Source organism: Papaver somniferum, chromosome 3 (assembly GCF_003573695.1).
Source record: "Papaver somniferum cultivar HN1 chromosome 3, ASM357369v1, whole genome shotgun sequence".
Lineage (NCBI taxonomy): Eukaryota > Viridiplantae > Streptophyta > Magnoliopsida > Ranunculales > Papaveraceae > Papaver > Papaver somniferum.
In genome coordinates, this window is record NC_039360.1 from 47,729,631 (window position 1) to 47,748,064 (window position 18,434).

Sequence of the window (18,434 nt, forward strand, 5' to 3'; positions counted from 1 at the left end):
ACCGAGTTTTTTACGGGGACAAAATATTCCTCGTTTTTTTCCATAGATACTAGATACATGGCCAATATTTGAATTGATTTTTTTAACAGTGAAGTGTTCAAAACATGAGAAATCAGGCAGGACGATTGAGATTAAAAATTGATAATGTTCTCACAGTCGGTATGAAAAAGAAGAAGATCGGTTTTTCCTTACTAATCTAAAGCCCGTGAATCCATGAGAGATAACCCAAAATACCTTTTTCCGGATAGATACGAAGATTTAAAAACTGAGTTTTACATCTTCGTCTAAAATTATAACCTGACGTCTTTAGGGGCGACCCTGAAAGAATTAGGGGCGACATAATAAGACAAAATATGTTGAAAATACTTATATGTCCCTTCATAATCGATAGTTTAGTTTTCCTTAATCTACCGATTGCAAAATCTCATTTTTGAGACAACTATATATTCGATAGTTATATGAACTATTTTGACTACCGATTATAGGCTCAACCAAATTAAAAAAATAGAGGATTTTTGCAAAATCTAATTTTGGGACTACTCTATATTCGGTAGTTATATGAACTATCTTGACTACCGATTATGGTAGGATTTCAGCAAAAAGAGGCAGCACGGTACAATCGGAAGTCATGATAACTTCATTTACTACCGATTATAGGCTCAACCAAAATTCAAAAAATAAAGGATTCTTGCAAAATCTCATTTTGGGGCAACTCTATATTCGGTAGTTATACGAATTATTTTGACTACCGAATATGGTTGGATATTTGCAGAGAATGCCACTGTATAATCGGAAGTCAGGATAACTTCTTTTGCTACCGATTATAGGCTCGACCAAAATTCAAAAAATAAAGGATTTTGGCAAAATCTCATTTTGGGGCGACTCTATGTTCGGTAGTTATATGAACTATCTTGACTACCGAATATGGTTGGATATTTGCAGACAGCGCCACTGTATAATCGGAAGTCAGGATAACTTCATTTCCTACCGATTATAGGCTCAACCAAAATTCAAAAAATAGAGGATTTTGGCAAAACCTCACTTTGGGGCGACTCTATATTCAGTAGTTATATGAACTAAATTGACTATCGATTATGGTAGGATTTCAGCAAAGAGGTCTACTGTATAATCGGAAGTCAGGATAACTTCATTTCCTACCGATTATAGGCTCAACCAAAATTCAAAGAATAGAGAATTTTTGCAAAATCTTATTTTGGGATACTCTATATTCGGGAGTTAAATAACCTAAATTCACTACCGATTATGGTAGCATTATTGCCAAAGGTCTAGTTTAATCGGGGGTCAAGATAACTTTATTTACTACCGATTATAGGATAATCAAAATTCAAAAGATAGGGGATTTTATTTTGGGGATACTTTATATTCGGAAGTTATATAAACTAAGTTGACTCCCGATTGTGGATTAACTTCCGGATTGTAAAATTATCTACCGATTATGAAGGGTAGTTTGACCATTAAGAAAAAGGGAGCTAAGGGATAGCTGCACTTTACGTTTGGATGACCCCATTTTGTCTTTTGTGTCGCCCCTAATTCTTTTGGGGTCGCCCCTAAATATGCCAATAATTATAACCGTGAAGAACACAAACAAAAATCCCCATTAACAGGAGTCTATATCTAAAATTAGATTTTCTGTTGATGATGAGTTCCGTAGAATTCCTTTGGATAGTTGTAAACCCAATTTCAATAATTTTTCAGCACTTGACGAGGATGAAGGTTATCAATGAGAGGGGGCAGATAAAAGTGATTCTGATCGAAATAAAGATGAGGAAAAGTGTTGTGATAGTCAAATTTCATGTGTTCAATTGTAATAATAATGTAAGAGTTATAAACGATGACAAGGACTGAGATTTCCTTCTCTATAAGAAATTTTTGAAACTTTGAAGTGTGCTTTGATGGTGGTATCAATGGTGATATAACATAATCAGACGGTCTGAACACACAGTGAGTTTGATTCTGAAAACACAGTGAGTTCTTAGGAAACACAACAGGTAAACTCATTCCAACGACGGCAGTAATCGATCGGTTTGCGGTGGTCGGGGTGATGAAACCCTTTTTCAGCTTTTTGCTAAACTTGCCTTTTTGGTAAATCTCTGACGCCATAACAGTAAAAATATTCTGTCCCTGTTTATAACATAAATGGGCCCTGTGTATAGTTGGGGTCCATAATAATACTCATCCTTTCCATCAAAAAGCGAAAAACAAAAAGAATTACTTCAAAGTAACCTTATTTTAACTTTTAGTGGTAGGCCTCCAAGTAACAACCTACCAATTTTCCGTCAGTTATTGGGTGATCACACAGCTCAAATGAGTTGAATTTCCTGGGGCTCGTTGAGCAAGCATCTCGACATTTCTTACTACTCAGTCCAAGATATGGACACAGACTTTTTAATTCATATGTTAGGGTAAGCAAAACAAGATAACCAGGAAATCAAAAAAAAAAAAAAAACTTTTTACACATGGATAAACACATAACAAGAAGTTCTAGTCATATCAAGTTAAGCAAGCCCAATAACCAATAATTCGAAAATAGAATATTTCGGCATGTGGAGAAACATATATGGATTCAAGTTTCTCCCCCACAAGTAGTAGTACTACGATATCTCTATTGTAAGGTTACACAAGGCACCAGACGAATTGTTTTTCAGACTCAACAAGCCAAAGTTCACATATTATAACCAGATCCAATCATCATTTGCCCCTGAAATACCAAGAAGACGTAAACTGTTAGCAAAGATAGCAATAGCAAGACAGACACAGAGGGGGAGAGAGAAGATATGGAGAAGCAAGATACTTACGCATTCTGCATCAGTGTAATGTTGTCACCTTTCAAGAGAATTTTCCCTGAAAAATGCAACAGTTGTGTTCAAATTAGCAGAAGATAGCAAAAGTAGAAATTTTAAGAACGAAACTCATGATTCACAGCCCTTACCCAATGACTTTCTGGTGTTTTTCTTGATGTTGACTTCTTCAGCATCATCAAGAACCAAATTCATGTACTCATCAAATCCCTGCGGGAAAAACTCAAAAGTCAGCACATCACTTATCTGACCAAATAAACAGTTCAATAACAATCAGTAATCTTAAGCAGCTAAAACCAAGGTAGAAAACTATATTCACAACTTTCAACAATTTTGCATGAATACAGTAGGACTTTGTGTATTCTTCTAACAGCAGTTTGCTTTTTAAGCGAACATTGCAATATTATTAAGCCTAATATGTCTTCCCTCACAGATTACCTGAGTGACTAAGCTAAAGTTGTGCACTTTGTATGTTCAGCAGTTTCCTCACAAAATTTTATTGGAACTTGCCTTCTGTTATCAAATAAAGCACTACCCTGATTCAAGTGCATATTCATCATTTCTTTAATCAAGCAACTAAAGGACAGTTTTTATAATTATGGACTTGATCATTATTAGAGGTTCTCCATCAGATAGAGGAAAAAGAAAAACCAAAATTGTCATACTTAAACCCAATCAATGGAAATCTACACATGCTTTATCATCAGCAATAGATTTAAACAACCACTGACACAAGTAAAAAAATAACAGAATGAAAAATTTATTTTTCTGAAGAGTCCAAAGTATGAGAAAGATGGATTCTCTCTATTTATACCTACTAACATTTCGGGCTCCCTATAACCCAACTGACATGGATCATACATGGGAAATCTTCCATATAAATAAAAAATCAGTTAAGTCAGCCACCAGACAATATTTATCTACTTTCTTTTGTTCTTAGAGCAAACCCTCAGAGACCTCTACAGTTAATCAGTTATAAAAGGATGAAATAACAAAGACTGGCTTCATTGATTTTTTTTATTTTATATTTCCTACTATAGAAGCTAACCTACATTTAACAAGAAAATAACCTCTCAAACCTTGACTGTATCAAGTGTAATACTATGGCACATCAAGCCAAAACCAGCTGTTCAAGTTTCAATATTCAGAAGGAAATACAAAAAAGTGACTAGAACTATCATGAATGATTTGGTAGACAGGAGAAGCTAACCTACACTTAGCAAAAGACACTCCAAGGACACATCAACTCATCGAACCAAACCCAACTATTCATAATTCAATATATCACAAAAAGCAACGGTCTGAAACTAGTATGTACGCAATTGATTTTCTAGTTACAAGAGGCATCTGCATCTAATATTATTGTTCAGCTTGAATTTCATGGACACAAGGGATGATATTATCGTTTAGCTTGAACTTCATGGACACAAGGGATGAAATCTTGGAACATATATGTTCTTACAGCTGAAACTAACACAATCCTTCATACATCAACAACAACTGATTTATACCAAATCACAACTAAATACTCAAAAGGCTGATAGTAACTTACTATAATTCGTCCCTCGATCCTTATATCCTTCTGCTCAAACAACCAGATTTGAATCTTAGCTTTCTGCAAACACAAACAGAAACAAAACATTAGGAAGACACTCAAAACCAAAAAGCTTCCAAAACAAATAAACAGAAACAGAAATCACTTGTATAACTTACACTTTGCAGAAACCGAAAGATAAGATTCTGGCGCCACGAGCATCCCCCAAACACAAAAACATAGAAACAAGTTAGAATATGTAAAGAGATAATAAAACACAAAAGAAAGGAGTAACAAGTAAGGGTTTAAAGATCCATACAATAGGTTGGGTCATAATCCTCTGAACTTTGGTGGTCGCCATGGCTGCAAATTCTACCACAAACAATGTTGAACGAAAACCCAGACAGAAACCCTAATTACACAATAAAAATTCAAACAAGCGATTAGTTCCTCGTCAAAGCAGATCTCAAACAAATATCGATTATAAAACAGCAAGAAGTGAGGATTTACCTAGTTACTGCTTCGATGAAGGAGGAGGAATGGTGCCGCTTTTGGGGCTGCTACAGTGATTTTGTGAGCGAGGGTTCAGTTTCTCTCGGTTTAGGGTTTAAGCTCCTTTGGGATGGTAGTTTAGATTTTAGAGACTGAGAGAAGAATAGAGAACCAAATAATATATAAACGGGTGCTAGGTTCCTGGGTTTGGATATATACCCACGTTAAGGGGACAGCTCCGGATTTGACAGGGTAAGTCCGAATTTGTAACCGGTTTGGATGTCACTCCAGATGTTTTTTTGACTTCTGGAAGCAGAAAAGTCGGAAGCTAATTTAGGTATAAAGTTTCCGAATAACTTTTGAAAAGTAGAAAAATTAATTTTTTGTGGGCCGGAGAAGCGGAAGCACTTATACTTCTGGCACCCAAAGCTATAAGTATCTGACTTGGACAGAGTTAAATTTAGATCGTTTGATATTCATTTTGTGATGCACGAATTGACGTCTAATTCGGCTCATAATACTTGCCCGAGAACTTACATATTTGGGTTAAATTTATAAAGTCAAGTTTAGATGAGTGAAAAACCACATGTAAGTCTCGGACCAAGTTCATGTCCCTAAGACCTTATTTGTTTGCAGCTGACTCGGCGTCTGGGTCTGAATCAACCTCTGACTCGCACCGAGTCAGCAGTCAGACCGTTTGTTTTATATTTTGAGTCAAATCTGACTCGATCTGACTAGAGAAAATTCACATATGCCTAGTTGAAAACGTAGAGGAATTCACAAGACTTGAGCAACACCTATCAGGTTTGGATGAAAAAGCCTTGGTAGCTTCTTCTAAAAATGAACATCTTTCAACAGAAATGTCTTACAAACATTTTTCCAACTAGAGATCTAACACTTCTTCAAAGGCTCAATGCAAGCTACAATCATATTAAACATTTTCTTTTGCGTCTTCTTTTGTGTTTCTGCCAAGTGGGTTCTTACAACTAGGCTGAGTAAGATGTGCAATTGACTGCTAAAACAAAGTGACTAGAGCATGTTATAACTACTATCATAGTTTTTCTCAATACATCAAAGCCAAAATAAATTTCAACTGTGCAGTTGAATCTACTTCCTGGAAATTAGACTTCAACTTGATCACCAAAATCAATATGAACTACACAAAATCAAAAGAATGGAATTCGAAAACCGGAAAACGTACCATATGCTTCCTCTGAATTTCAAAGTAAAAGGACCAGTCTCCAATGGAGAATCAAAATGGCTATCAACTTTATGTCTCCCTTTACCACTTTGATCCAATAGTTTGAATTCAAACAATGCTCTAACATCAGTATTAGGGCTTAATAATAACACAATAAATACAGACACGAACTCCTTGTGAGCTAAACAATGCTCAAACAATGCTCTAACATCAGTATTAGGGCTTAATAATAACACAATAAATACAGACACGAACCCCATTCATACTCACCAGCAGTGAATCCTGAACTTTTGATAAATTTCCCAACTCACATTCCCTTTGCTAGGGAATACCCTTTAATCACATACTCATGAGAACCATTCACAGTCTCGTTTATCGACTTTGAAGATGTATCGATAATACTAGACTTCAAATATTTTGGCTTTGTTGTTGCAGTACCCATTGATCTTTAGATATTGAAAATGTAAAGTTGAACTTAACAATATCTTCTTCTTCCAGACCTCTTGTGGGAATTACTGTAATACCTTATATTTCCAAAGCCTAAACTCTTTTGACGTTCAATCTCATAGAAGAACAAAAACACATTCAGGAAAAAGTAGACTTTAGGATTTTCAACTTTTTGATTGCACAAAGGAAAGTAAAGTGATACTCACTTACTCAGTACTGGAAAAAATTACTTTATGTGTAGCGTCAACAATCATTGATGCATACCGTTGATTCTCCTTGAGATTGTAACCAGTAGAAAAATCAAACAGGAACTTGGAACACCTTCAGTACGGAAAAAGAAAGAAAAATATTGTATCGTTGTGATGTTATTATGCTTCCCAAACCACCATATTATATTAAACAAGATAAGGCTCCAAAATGACATAGCCAGACAGTCAACAGAAGACTTGACTTTGTTTTTATCATAGACAGTCAGTCAGTCAGTCGGCTCATAGAGAGGTAGGTGCATTAGCCGTTAAGCTTAAACTTTATTGTACATGTTGATGTTTTCACAGTCGTTCACTCTCGCAGCACAACAGAAAGTACTTAACCACAAACTCAGAACAACTTGAAACTAGTCCTCTGAGACCGGTATTAGTGTTGCTGTTGCTGCTGTTTCCGTTCTTTTTTCTGTTAAATATATGGCTTGATTCTTTATCCACCTCAGCTACTATCTCCAACAGCTCTAACAGCAGCGAGGGACAACTCTCCTCCAAATATGCAAACCCTTCAGATTGCATCACCGCTACACATGAAACGTTGATGGATAAAAACATAACATATTAGTCTATACAGAATTTTTATTAACTTATGAACTTTGAATACAACACTCACCTCCTAAATTTTCTGGTCTAGCCGCAAAGTTTAGGCACACAGTTTTTAGTTGCATGCAATGGTGTTGTTCTGCTAAAGCCAGTGTTATTGCCACAGTGTTTGCGACAACTTCTTCACATAACTTTGCCTCACAAATGAGTTTCAATCGAGCAAGATCAAAGCGATCTGCTGCAGCTAAGAGATGCTGGACAACTACGGTTGAGGTGCAATGAGGATCTGAATCAAAAAGTTCGTGTGCTTCGGGAAATTCATCTGAGTACAGAAACAGCAACATGGCCTGCAACATAAACTATTTGCACTGATAAATCTATACATAGATGAGGTCTTCGAGTTTTTGCATGAATCTAAGGCATGAAACAAAGAGAAAAAATGTTTTCACCCTTGCAGCTATCTAAATTATTTCACTTGGTACATCTATATTACGATGGTAGAAGCTAATACATTCGAAAGCAATAGAGATTGGATTGATAGTGCAAGCATTTAAAAACATCGAGAGATCAAAAGCAATACCTTGAATGCAATGGGATCAACATCCAGGATTTCCCACTAGTCCAAAAAATTGAGCTTTAAATACAGGTGACCGAGTTGCAACAACCAACTTATGGGCCTTGAATAACTTATCGCCAACTTGAAAAGTTACATCAGAACCAGTAGCAGATTCGAGCAAACTCTTGAAACTTGGAATCATATCTGATGGAGGTACGGGAATGGCATAATGTTTCCTCCCTTCAACACGAGTTCCCACTACACCAACCGTGCAATGGATGACTAGACATTCATCTTTGAGATAATTTGAACTTTCCAAAACCGACCTCTTAAGATACTACGGAAATCTCCTGTAATATAATAAATCGATATACAAACATCATGTGTGCACCAGGCAGTCCACGACAGTAATTTATTTTCAACTACAGCGATCCCCTGTAATGTAATAGATTGATTGCAAAAAAAAACAATTCCATTCACCATCTCTAACAAGCGAAACTGAAAGATTCAGATATACTTCATAGTTCCCTCACATATATGTCGTTGCAAAGTGAGAGGAATTCACAGGACTCGAGTAACACCTATCCTCAAGTTTGAAAGAAACTATCGACTTTGCAACTTCTTCTGAAAGGGAACATCTGTCAACATAAATGTCTAACAGATATTTACCCAACTAGAGATCTAACACTGCTCCAAAGTCTCAATGCAAGCTACAGTCACATTTAGATTTTTTTCTAAAATACTATGTCATTCTTTCTCATTCACATTACAGAATTTGTACCAGATAAAAAGCATAGCAATCAAGTGTGTCTTTTTTGGTGTTTTAGCACAGTGGGCTTGTAATGTAATGTTTTTTTTTTATCGGTCAATACTAAAATTCATTGAAAAAAGGTACTTAGGGGTACCTCAACCCAATAAATACAACCGAAAACCGAAAGGGAATTCGGTCACCGCTAAAAATACAAAGTATAAATCCCACGATCTTAGTTTTGAAAATCCAAATCAATGAGAATGATAAAAATTTCTATCCCACAATGCTATCACCGTGTTGGCCGTTAATCCTAACATTTTAGTGTTAGACTCCGCCCAAAAGAAAGCTTGAATCTTGATATCTCTAATTAAACTTGCCAAATTTTTCTTTTTGTTGTTGAAGATTCTAGCATTTCTTTCGTTCCAAATGCACCACCATATAGCTACCGGTAAATTGTTCCAAATGCGATTAAGACGCTCATCACCCCATTCATGCTTCCAAGTTTTTATAGTTGTGGCGATATTAGTGTTGTAGTTCCATTGGAAGCTACATCCTTCGGCAAAGTATGTCCAAATTCTCTTAGTTCTCCAACAACCGTAAAACAAATGAGCACTAGTTTCATCTTGCTCCTCACAAAACCGGCACAACCTATTCACATTAATACCCCTTCTACTTAATTCATCGGTCGTCATCAATCTTTCATGATAAAGAAGCCAAAGAAAGAAATTTATCTTACATGGGTATGACCGACTCCAAATAACCTCATTCGGGAATTTTATGTCCCCAGTTTCCATAAGCGAGGTAACCCCATTCTTGACCGTGTAAGTATCCGTCGTACTATTTCATCAACTATCCATAATCTGGAATCTAAAGCTCCTTCTTGGATATTCACCGTATCTAGTAACGTGTTTATGGAGACAGTCTCCCTCATTATGGTTTGAGAATACCTCCTTCGAGTCATAAACTTCCATTTGATTCCGTTACTCGAGATCTCATATAAACGAGCTACAATGCACCCCTTGGTTCTTGAAGCTTCAAAAGCTTGTAATGTAATGTTGAATGTATGCAATGAGGCTAAGTAAGATGTTCCATTCTTGACCCCCGTATATATCACTTAACCAATTAGTCCAATGTTTACAGCTAACACGAAAGTGATTAATGTTGTAATATCCTAAAAAAAAAATTTATACATAGCAAAAATAAGTTTCAAAAATTGATTCCACTAACCAAACAAAATTATATGAACTACAAAAACTACATGCAAGAATTCAAAAATCGGATCATTATTACAAGTAATTGGAAAACGTACCAGCTTCCTTTGGATTTCAAAGTAAAAGGACCAGTCTCTAATGGAGAATCAAAAAGGCTATCAACTTTATGCTTCCCTTTGTTAACGCAGAATATAGATGGTGTAACTTAGGACTACTCTGTCATCTATATACCGTATTGTATCTTAGTGTATCTCTTTGTTTACTTGCCTAAAGGGCTACTGTGTAACTCTTGATTAATATAAATACATGTCCTCAAACCCTGTTTAGGGTTAAGAGTGATCAAAACCTATTATGGTATAGAGCCATTAGGGCCGTCTCTTTTTTTTTCCCTCTAAAAAACAACCCTAGCAGCCATGTCTACCGAATCCTCTACACAATCCTCTACTACCTCATTCGTCCTCTCTTCTGTGTCTACAAGTTCTTCTCCTCTCAAGCTTAAACCTTCCTACATCTCCTTCAAACTTGATGAAACCAATTACATACAATGGCGTCGTCAAGTAGTTCCAATTCTACGTTCCCATGATCTCTACAGTCATGTGGATCCTGAGGTTGAATCTCCAACTCATTTTCTACCCGGTTCATCTACTGAAAGTCCTCCCCCAAACCCTAAGTATCTCCCATAGTTTCAAATTGATACATATCTTCTTAGCTGGCTCCAAGCTACCCTAACTCAGTCAGTTTTTGCTTATATACCTGATTTTACCTATGCTCGTGAACTATGTCAATACTTAGCCAATACCTATACAGCTCCAACTGCTGCTCGTTCTCTTCAACTGCGTCATCAGCTGCAAACACTTCAAAGAGACAATCTCTCCATCTCTGCATATCTTGCCAAAATCACTTCCATCAGAGACTCTCTTTTGACTTCATCATCTCCTTTAAGTGATGTTGAAATTGTTCTTAATACCCTTAGAGGTTTAGGACCTGATTATCAAGCTTTCTCAACCGCCATAGAAACTCGTTCTACCCTTCCTACATTCTCTGAGCTAAAGCCTTTGCTTCTCAATCATGAGATTCGTCTTACCCAATACAATCAACCCATACCAGACTCTACTCCTTCCACCGCCTTCTATGGTTCCACTTTTTCGTCTTCTTCTTCCACAAACTTTTCCCCTTCTCGTGGTGGTTACAACTCTTTCAGAGGTGGCCGTGGTGGCAACAATGGCCGTGGTTATCGTGGTGGTGGTCGTGGTGCTGGTGGACGCGGACGAGGTAGTTACTTTGCACCTCCAACCTATTCGTTTGGTAATCAATTCCAACAGTAGCAGTCCATACTTGGTGCTCCTCCGCAGCATTCCATCCTTGGTGCTCCTCCTTCACAACTTTCAGGAACCAAATGTCAGATTTGTGAATCTAAAGCGCACAATGCATTAACTTGTGGAAACAGATTCAATCATGTGTTCCAAGCTCGTGACCTTCCTCAGTCATTTGCTGCTATGCAACTTCAAGCTACACCATTTGATCAACATTGGTATGCTGATACAGGGGCCACAAATCACATGACGGTTGATCCCAACCTGCTTACTGCTCCGACTGCCTACTCTGGTTCCAATAATGTTATGGTTGGTAATGGTAACCTTCTGCCCATTACTTCTACTGGAAATGCTTTGATCACAACGCCACATAGATCCATATCTTTAAATCGAGTTTTTCATGTGCCTTTAATTGCAAAAAATCTTATTTTCGAATCTCAATTAACTCGAGATTATAGTGTTTCTGTGTGTTTTGATCGATTCAGTTATTCTGTTAAGGATCGACAAACGGGGAAACTTCTACTCACCGGACCCAGTAATGGTGGTCTGTACTCCATTCGTCCTACCACTTCTTCCACATCTTCATCCACAGTTGCTTCTCATAGTCATGTTGCTACTCTTTCCACTTTTCAGTTATGGCATAGGCGTCTTGGTCATCTGCACAATCGAAGTCTCTCCAACTTAGCTTCTCAGAAGTTAGTTTCAGTACCTTCAATTCTTAGGTACACTTTATGTAATAGTTATTGTAATATTAAGATTGCGGTAAATACGGATTCGATGCTCGGACTTGAATAGATTTAAAAACAAAAATATGTACAAAATTGTCACAAGATCAAGAGGAACCAAGACTCAGGATTCCAATGTGTTTCATATTCAAGTGGCTCAGAAAATAATCCTAGGCGATTATAGCTCAAAATAAAACAAGTATTAACTCTATCTTTGCCAAATTAGATTCCATAAAATATTACTTGTATATTATAAGCATGGCACATCAAGAATCCCTAGGACTAAGCATGTTCCATCAAACAAAATCACAAGTAATTAATTGAAATCATAAATCAATTAAAATCGGTGCAAAAAGTGAATTAAGAATTATTTAAATAACCACATGGCTGAAAAACAACTTCCTCCATCATCCCAGTATTGGGGTTTAGCTACTCATGATAATCATGTTCTCAAAATACATACTTGATGCTCAAAATATGATTAAAAGAGTGAAAAATATAATACAGTGAAACTACGACCCTCTTTAAGCGTCCATAAAAGAACGATACCTTAGCGCTGCTGTTGATAAGCGACGCTGGTGTTCTGCTGTTGAAGAACGACGAAGGTCTACTGCTGCTAGCACTGTTGAAGAACGACGGTCCTGGAGGGTCCGTTCTTCGTCTTCTTCTCCCTCCTCGAGCAGCAGCAGGAAGCTTTCCTGCAGCTTCCTGTTCTTCGTCTTCCAGCCTCTCTGCTGCGTCTCTGTGGTCTCTAAACTTTCCCAAACTTCTTGATAAAACTTTCTCTCACTTCCCACCAGCCTTTATATACCAATAGGGTCCAAATAACTCGATTAAATCCGAGTTTATCTCCCTTTTTTCTTCACGTGCAGTTGAGAGATAAATCTCTTTTCTGTTGCTTTGTACGCGTCTTCTGGCAATTTCTTACGCTCCAAACTTCTCCTAATCCTTAAACAAGACTAGATACACTTTACTTCAACGTAAAACTCTCCCAGAATCTCTAAAAATATATTTGAAAACTTCACAGAGAACACGTATTCTGTTTGGACTTTGATCGCTTCTCCCAGCCATTCCAGCCCAAGTTGATCGATAAAATCACTTGCATACGATCTGTTTATTCTTAACAGGCCTAGCCCAATTGATTTCAGGGATTTAATCTCCCTCAAAACTGCCCAGAAATCCAACAGAGAATTATCAGACGTGAACTTAGTTTTCCCGCCAAATTCCATTATTTGAACTTTGAATGTGGTGTCCCCTTAACCAGACCTGGTGTCCCTTTAGCAGCTGCTTGGAAATGGGTCACCCCTTAGTAATTAGGTTACCCCTTATCCAAAATCAAGGGTCCATATAGCAAGTTTCCTCTGGGGCATTTTCCGCACTTTTTTCGGGGTTCCTCCGGGGTATTTCTGGGGTACTTCCGGTACACTTCTGGGGCGCTTCCGGCACTCTATCAATGGAGGTTCAAACGCCGCATTTTCATCCAATTTCGCCGCAAATCCTTATTCTTCTGAAAACACCTACAAATATATAAAATAACCAAATAAGTACAAAAATGGGTGCTAACACTATATACAATTGAGATATATTAGACACATAAATGCGTCTATCAAATACCCCCAAACTTATTATTTGCTAGTCCCGAGCAAATCAAAACTACAAAATAAAATCCTAACTCACTGTCGCAGGCATCGTCGATTGCATTTAGCGTATGCAATAAGCCTTTAAACCCCTAGGTGGCCCTAGTGGCCGAGTTATAGTCTCGGGAGGGCTTACCAGAGATATACCCACAAAACCTGTACTCCAGACCTTAGCTATCTACGCAGAACCTTGGAAGGCACTAAAGAATCTCCTTGGTTGGCATACTTATTGACTACAGGAAGAAGTACCCTGATGCGAAATTCCAATTGCTGTACACGAGTTTGCACTCAAGCATACTAAAATTCATATAAAGTGACAGAGCTCTACTCAGATAGTTGCACTATGGACATCATATTCGGAGTCAAAACTAATCACATGGTTAGATCAAGAAGATGGATATAGAAAACATAGATGGTTTTGATGTTTACTAAGTGAACGACGTTTCCCATATCTGTCTGAAGGCCTCCGCCAAAATGAACCTATCCTAATGGATTGAGATACTAGTCTGACTAATATCAACACATTGGCATATACAAGGGTACCAGTGGTCGATAACCTAACTCTAGGTCAACACAACTGGCATATACAAGGGTACCAGTGGTCGACTTTATTGAATTTATTCCTTTTGGTCAAATGGTCTGGTCTCAATTTCTTTCTTCTTTCATTTTTTTTTTTTTTTTTTTTTTTTTTTTTTTTTTTTTTTTTTTTTTTTTTTTTTTTTTTTTTTTTTTTTTTTTTTTTTTTTTTTTTTTTTTTTTTTTTTTTTTTTTTTTTTTTTTTTTTTTTTTTTTTCATGGTATCTCAATCACTCTAATTCACCCTAGCATTGGTAACAACTTGAATCGTGGGCCCCACCTATCACTTAGAGAAACATAGTTTAAAAAAAAATAAAATAAAAATAGAAGTGAAAAGGACTCAACGAGATATGGTGAAACTATCATGTTATTTCTAACACCTGAGCTCTGTGCTTTTATGAATAGACTCTTTAGATGTTTCCATCTAATCAGATTGGTTCCTCAAACTCCTACAATCAAAATGCTTCCATCCACTTAGATTAGTTAGTGCAATCCTCAATAGGCATAAATTTCTAGGCTCTGGAGTTTATTTATTGCAACTAAAAAGTTTCTCCCATACCCCCAAACTTAAACCTAACATTGTCCTCAATGTTCTAAAGATAAAATTAAAAACATGAAGAAGGAGAAACTATTACCATTCGAAGAAAAAGAGTTAAGGAAAGATATTACCTGGTTGCATGAGTTTGGGTTACCTCCCAAGAAGTGCTAAGTTTAAAGTCTTCAGCCAGACATAGAAAAGGTTTAGTCAACTCGAACCGTATAACAATAGCCGGAATAACTGTAGGTCTTTAAAACCAAAAAGAGCTGACAAAAGGAAACTGCAGTGAACCAAGAAAATGTACAAGACTAGCATGCCCTTACCTAGTTTCTGGATAACTATCGCTAATTGCGGTTCAGGTTCAGGTTCTATGAAGGGGTCTAAATAGACTATTTTTCTCGGATGCATTTCCTCATAGGTAGGATTCAAATTATTAGGTCCTAGAGTCTGGAAAAACTCAGATAAGAACCTGGAATCACAAAATAACCTAAATAATTTAGGATCCTCTAAGTCAATTAGGTATGACTTACATAGTTGACCACAGTCAGAGTAGTGGTCATTCTGAAGCAAATGTGTCGATTCTAATTTCCTAAAGTACTTAGGCTTAGTCTTAGAACTTAATAAGTGACACATTTGAAATCTAAACGTTCCCACAGTTGGAAGAAAACTATTTGGTGAGAAAACAAAGTCAATCTGGGGATCATAGCCTGGGCAAACCACATCAACCAGAGGATGGGTTTCTAACGACTGAACTTCTTCCTGGACATCATTAGGCTCGGGAAAACGAGTATGAAGGTAATCTTGTAAAATGGTTGAGGCACATATATCAAGTCCTAAGTGTGAGGACTTTCTGAGAGTTAAAGGTAAGGCACTAGGGAAGTGATAATCACCCCCAAACTTAGAGTTTTCAGTGTCTCTAGATACACCACTAATTATTTCTTGAATTTCCGTATCTTCAGAGTTCTTAAAATATTCAAGAGATTCTTCTAAGTTATTATCAGGTAGTGCATCTTTACTCATATCTACGGGTCTATCTTCTTCTTCCAAGACTATTGTTTCTAAGTCGCTAGACTCTAAAACAGTATTTTCGAAATGAACCCGTTCCTCTAAACCACTATCGGCTTCGTAATCAAAAGGAAAAACTACATCGTCTAAAACGATAGTATCCCTAATCAAATCCTCGTCCTTTTGAATAGGTGAATAATCATAAAAATTATTTGGATTTGAACTAGAAATAATATAATCACTATACAGCTCAATTGGATTACTAGATTCCTGATCACTATGCCCACATATTTCAGATTCTTCATCACTATTATCCCCATCATCATAATAGTACGAAGATGATTGAACCTTATCTAAATAAGTAGTGTTACCAATTATAACCTCGTTATCTTGATTATGTGAAAAAGTATCTTCATTCTCAAGGGTATTATTGGATACACTATATTGGCAATTCAAGTTATTTCGAGCAATACTTTCGTTCGTCTCTAACTCAAGTCTACGTGTCGACTCAGCTATCCTCTCAAGGGTCTCTTCCAAAGAAAGTTCCCTTAGTGTAGGATCTAAGTTTTGAGTTAATCTATTGAGGATATCTTCTACAGATTCAGTTGTTGTTGCAGTTCTTTCGTCCATATCTACGTTATTCACCTCATCTAATTTATACGTCGATTCAGCTAACTGACGTGATGACTCAGCTAAATTCCTAAGAGTCTCTTCTAGAGAAGGAATAGGAACTGAAGGATCATAATAAGGACTACTTTTCAATAGTTTGATTGTATCCTCTAGATACGAAGAACTAGTACTATAATCTTCTTGCTCGTATGACTGATGCGCGTGCGGATAGTAATTGGGATCACCATGGTATGAACCATAACCTTGAAAAGGTTGGCGTCCCCAACCACTATTCTCACTATGGTCATAATACTGATGATGTCCATATTCAAATTCAGGTCGATATTCATTGTATTGGCTTCTATCATACCAGTTCGACATTCTTAATTGCAGGGGAATTCTACGCAATCACAAACAAGTCCGACTCGACCAAATCAAACCTATAGAATCTAGCAAACAAAAAGCATGATGGCTCCACTTAGATTGTTTTCTAGACCAGCTTCTATTCCTTCGAAAAGGAATTCGTTACAATTTGAGCACACCCCTCTGGAATCAATCCGAGCTAATGTAAGTTGAATCGAGGCGAGGGAAGCTCAGTGGAGCTTTGATACCCAAGGCCTCACCGCTATCACAAGGCGGCGCAGTCACGCATTCAACTCACAGAAACCATCATGAACTTTTAAATATGCTTAAAGAGCAACCAATATTTTTCGAACGAGTTTCCTATTAAGCTCGTTACCCTATTGGTCTCGTTCTATTCAAAATTTTAGGCTTAGGTTCGCGTTTGGTTTCGTTTTCCTAAGGCGGGCAAGAAGGAAACGGTGATGAAATCCGAGTCCTTATCTTGTTTAGGCCAGGCCTTGCCCTTTACTAGGAAAATAAAGACAGTCCGGTTCGTCCTCAAACAATTATCACCTTAAGGCAGACAGTAACCCGCTTGCAGGAGATTCGCGGGTGTTTCGATTGGACTTACCTCCCGTACCAGACGGGCGATGAACCGTTGTCGTCGACTCGGGCCACGACTCCTATGACGTGTGAGAACCCGAGGGGCCGAGACGATATAGTAATCGTCGTCCTTCCCTGCAAACAGTTTGTATTTAATTTTTTAATTTAATTTATAACCCTTCCGTAGGGTTTTAAAAATAATGTCCAAAGTCCAGAATAAAGTCCAAATAAAAAGTCCAAAATTACAAAAATTATGAAAAATAAAGCCTATTTACAAATTCTAAAAATAAATAAATAAAAGCTATATACAAAAAAAAATAATAATAATAAAAATTAAATCCTAAAAAAAAAATTATGTCTTTTTCTTCTTCTCTTTTAGCTTTTAACTTTTAGCTTTAAGCTTTTTGTTCCCAAGTCCTTAGTATTCCACTTCGAACCTGTAAATCAAAGACACAAAAAGAAACGTAAAAAGGAACAAATAATAGTAAAAAAAATAAAATAGAAATAATAAACCTAAAAACAAATCTATATACAAGTCCGCGTCGGCGGCGCCATTTTATTGTAATATTAAGATTGCGGTAAATACGGATTCGATGCTCGGACTTGAATAGATTTAAAAACAAAAATATGTACAAAATTTTCACAAGATCAAGAGGAACCAAGACTCAGGATTCCAATGTGTTTCATATTCAAGTGGCTCAGAAAATAATCCTAGGCGATTATAGCTCAAAATAAAACAAGTATTAACTCTATCTTTGCCAAATTAGATTCCATAAAATATTACTTGTATATTATAAGCATGGCACATCAAGAATCCCTAGGACTAAGCATGTTCCATCAAACAAAATCACAAGTAATTAATTGAAATCATAAATCAATTAAAATCGGTGCAAAAAGTGAATTAAGAATTATTTAAATAACCACATGGCTGAAAAACAACTTCCTCCATCATCCCAGTATTGGGGTTTAGCTACTCATGATAATCATGTTCTCAAAATACATACTTGATGCTCAAAATATGATTAAAAGAGTGAAAAATATAATACAGTGAAACTACGACCCTCTTTAAGCGTCCATAAAAGAACGATACCTTAGCGCTGCTGTTGATAAGCGACGCTGGTGTTCTGCTGTTGAAGAACGACGAAGGTCTACTGCTGCTAGCACTGTTGAAGAACGACGGTCCTGGAGGGTCCGTTCTTCGTCTTCTTCTCCCTCCTCGAGCAGCAGCAGGAAGCTTTCCTGCAGCTTCCTGTTCTTCGTCTTCCAGCCTCT

The 18,434-nt window shown here is 37.0% G+C and overlaps 1 protein-coding gene and 1 pseudogene across 1 annotated transcript; both read right to left on the reverse strand.

Moving 5' to 3' along the window:
* Positions 1-2,449: 2,449 nt before the first annotated feature.
* On the reverse strand, positions 2,450-5,023 carry LOC113361231 (small nuclear ribonucleoprotein E-like). The gene is made up of 7 exons (XM_026604543.1): positions 4,864-5,023; positions 4,673-4,765; positions 4,533-4,559; positions 4,372-4,434; positions 2,951-3,029; positions 2,817-2,862; positions 2,450-2,719 (listed from the first exon to the last, which is right to left on the reverse strand). The coding sequence occupies exons 2-7, from the start codon at positions 4,712-4,714 to the stop codon at positions 2,710-2,712; spliced, it is 267 nt and encodes an 88-aa protein (XP_026460328.1). The 5' UTR covers positions 4,715-4,765; positions 4,864-5,023; the 3' UTR covers positions 2,450-2,709.
* Positions 5,024-5,952: 929 nt separating this feature from the next.
* Positions 5,953-18,434, reverse strand: part of LOC113359408 — a 16,924-nt pseudogene continuing 4,442 nt past the window's right edge.

Excerpts from the sequence above, each read along its gene's own strand:
- LOC113361231 (XM_026604543.1), bottom strand. The coding sequence starts at position 4,714 with ATGGCGACCACCAAAGTTCAGAGGATTATGACCCAACCTATT. Across the intron at positions 4,435-4,532 it reads TCTTTCGGTTTCTGCAAAGT|AAAGCTAAGATTCAAATCTG; the intron begins GTAAGTTATACA and ends TTGTGTTTGCAG. Across the intron at positions 3,030-4,371 it reads GGATCGAGGGACGAATTATA|GGATTTGATGAGTACATGAA; the intron begins GTAAGTTACTAT and ends TTTTTCCCGCAG.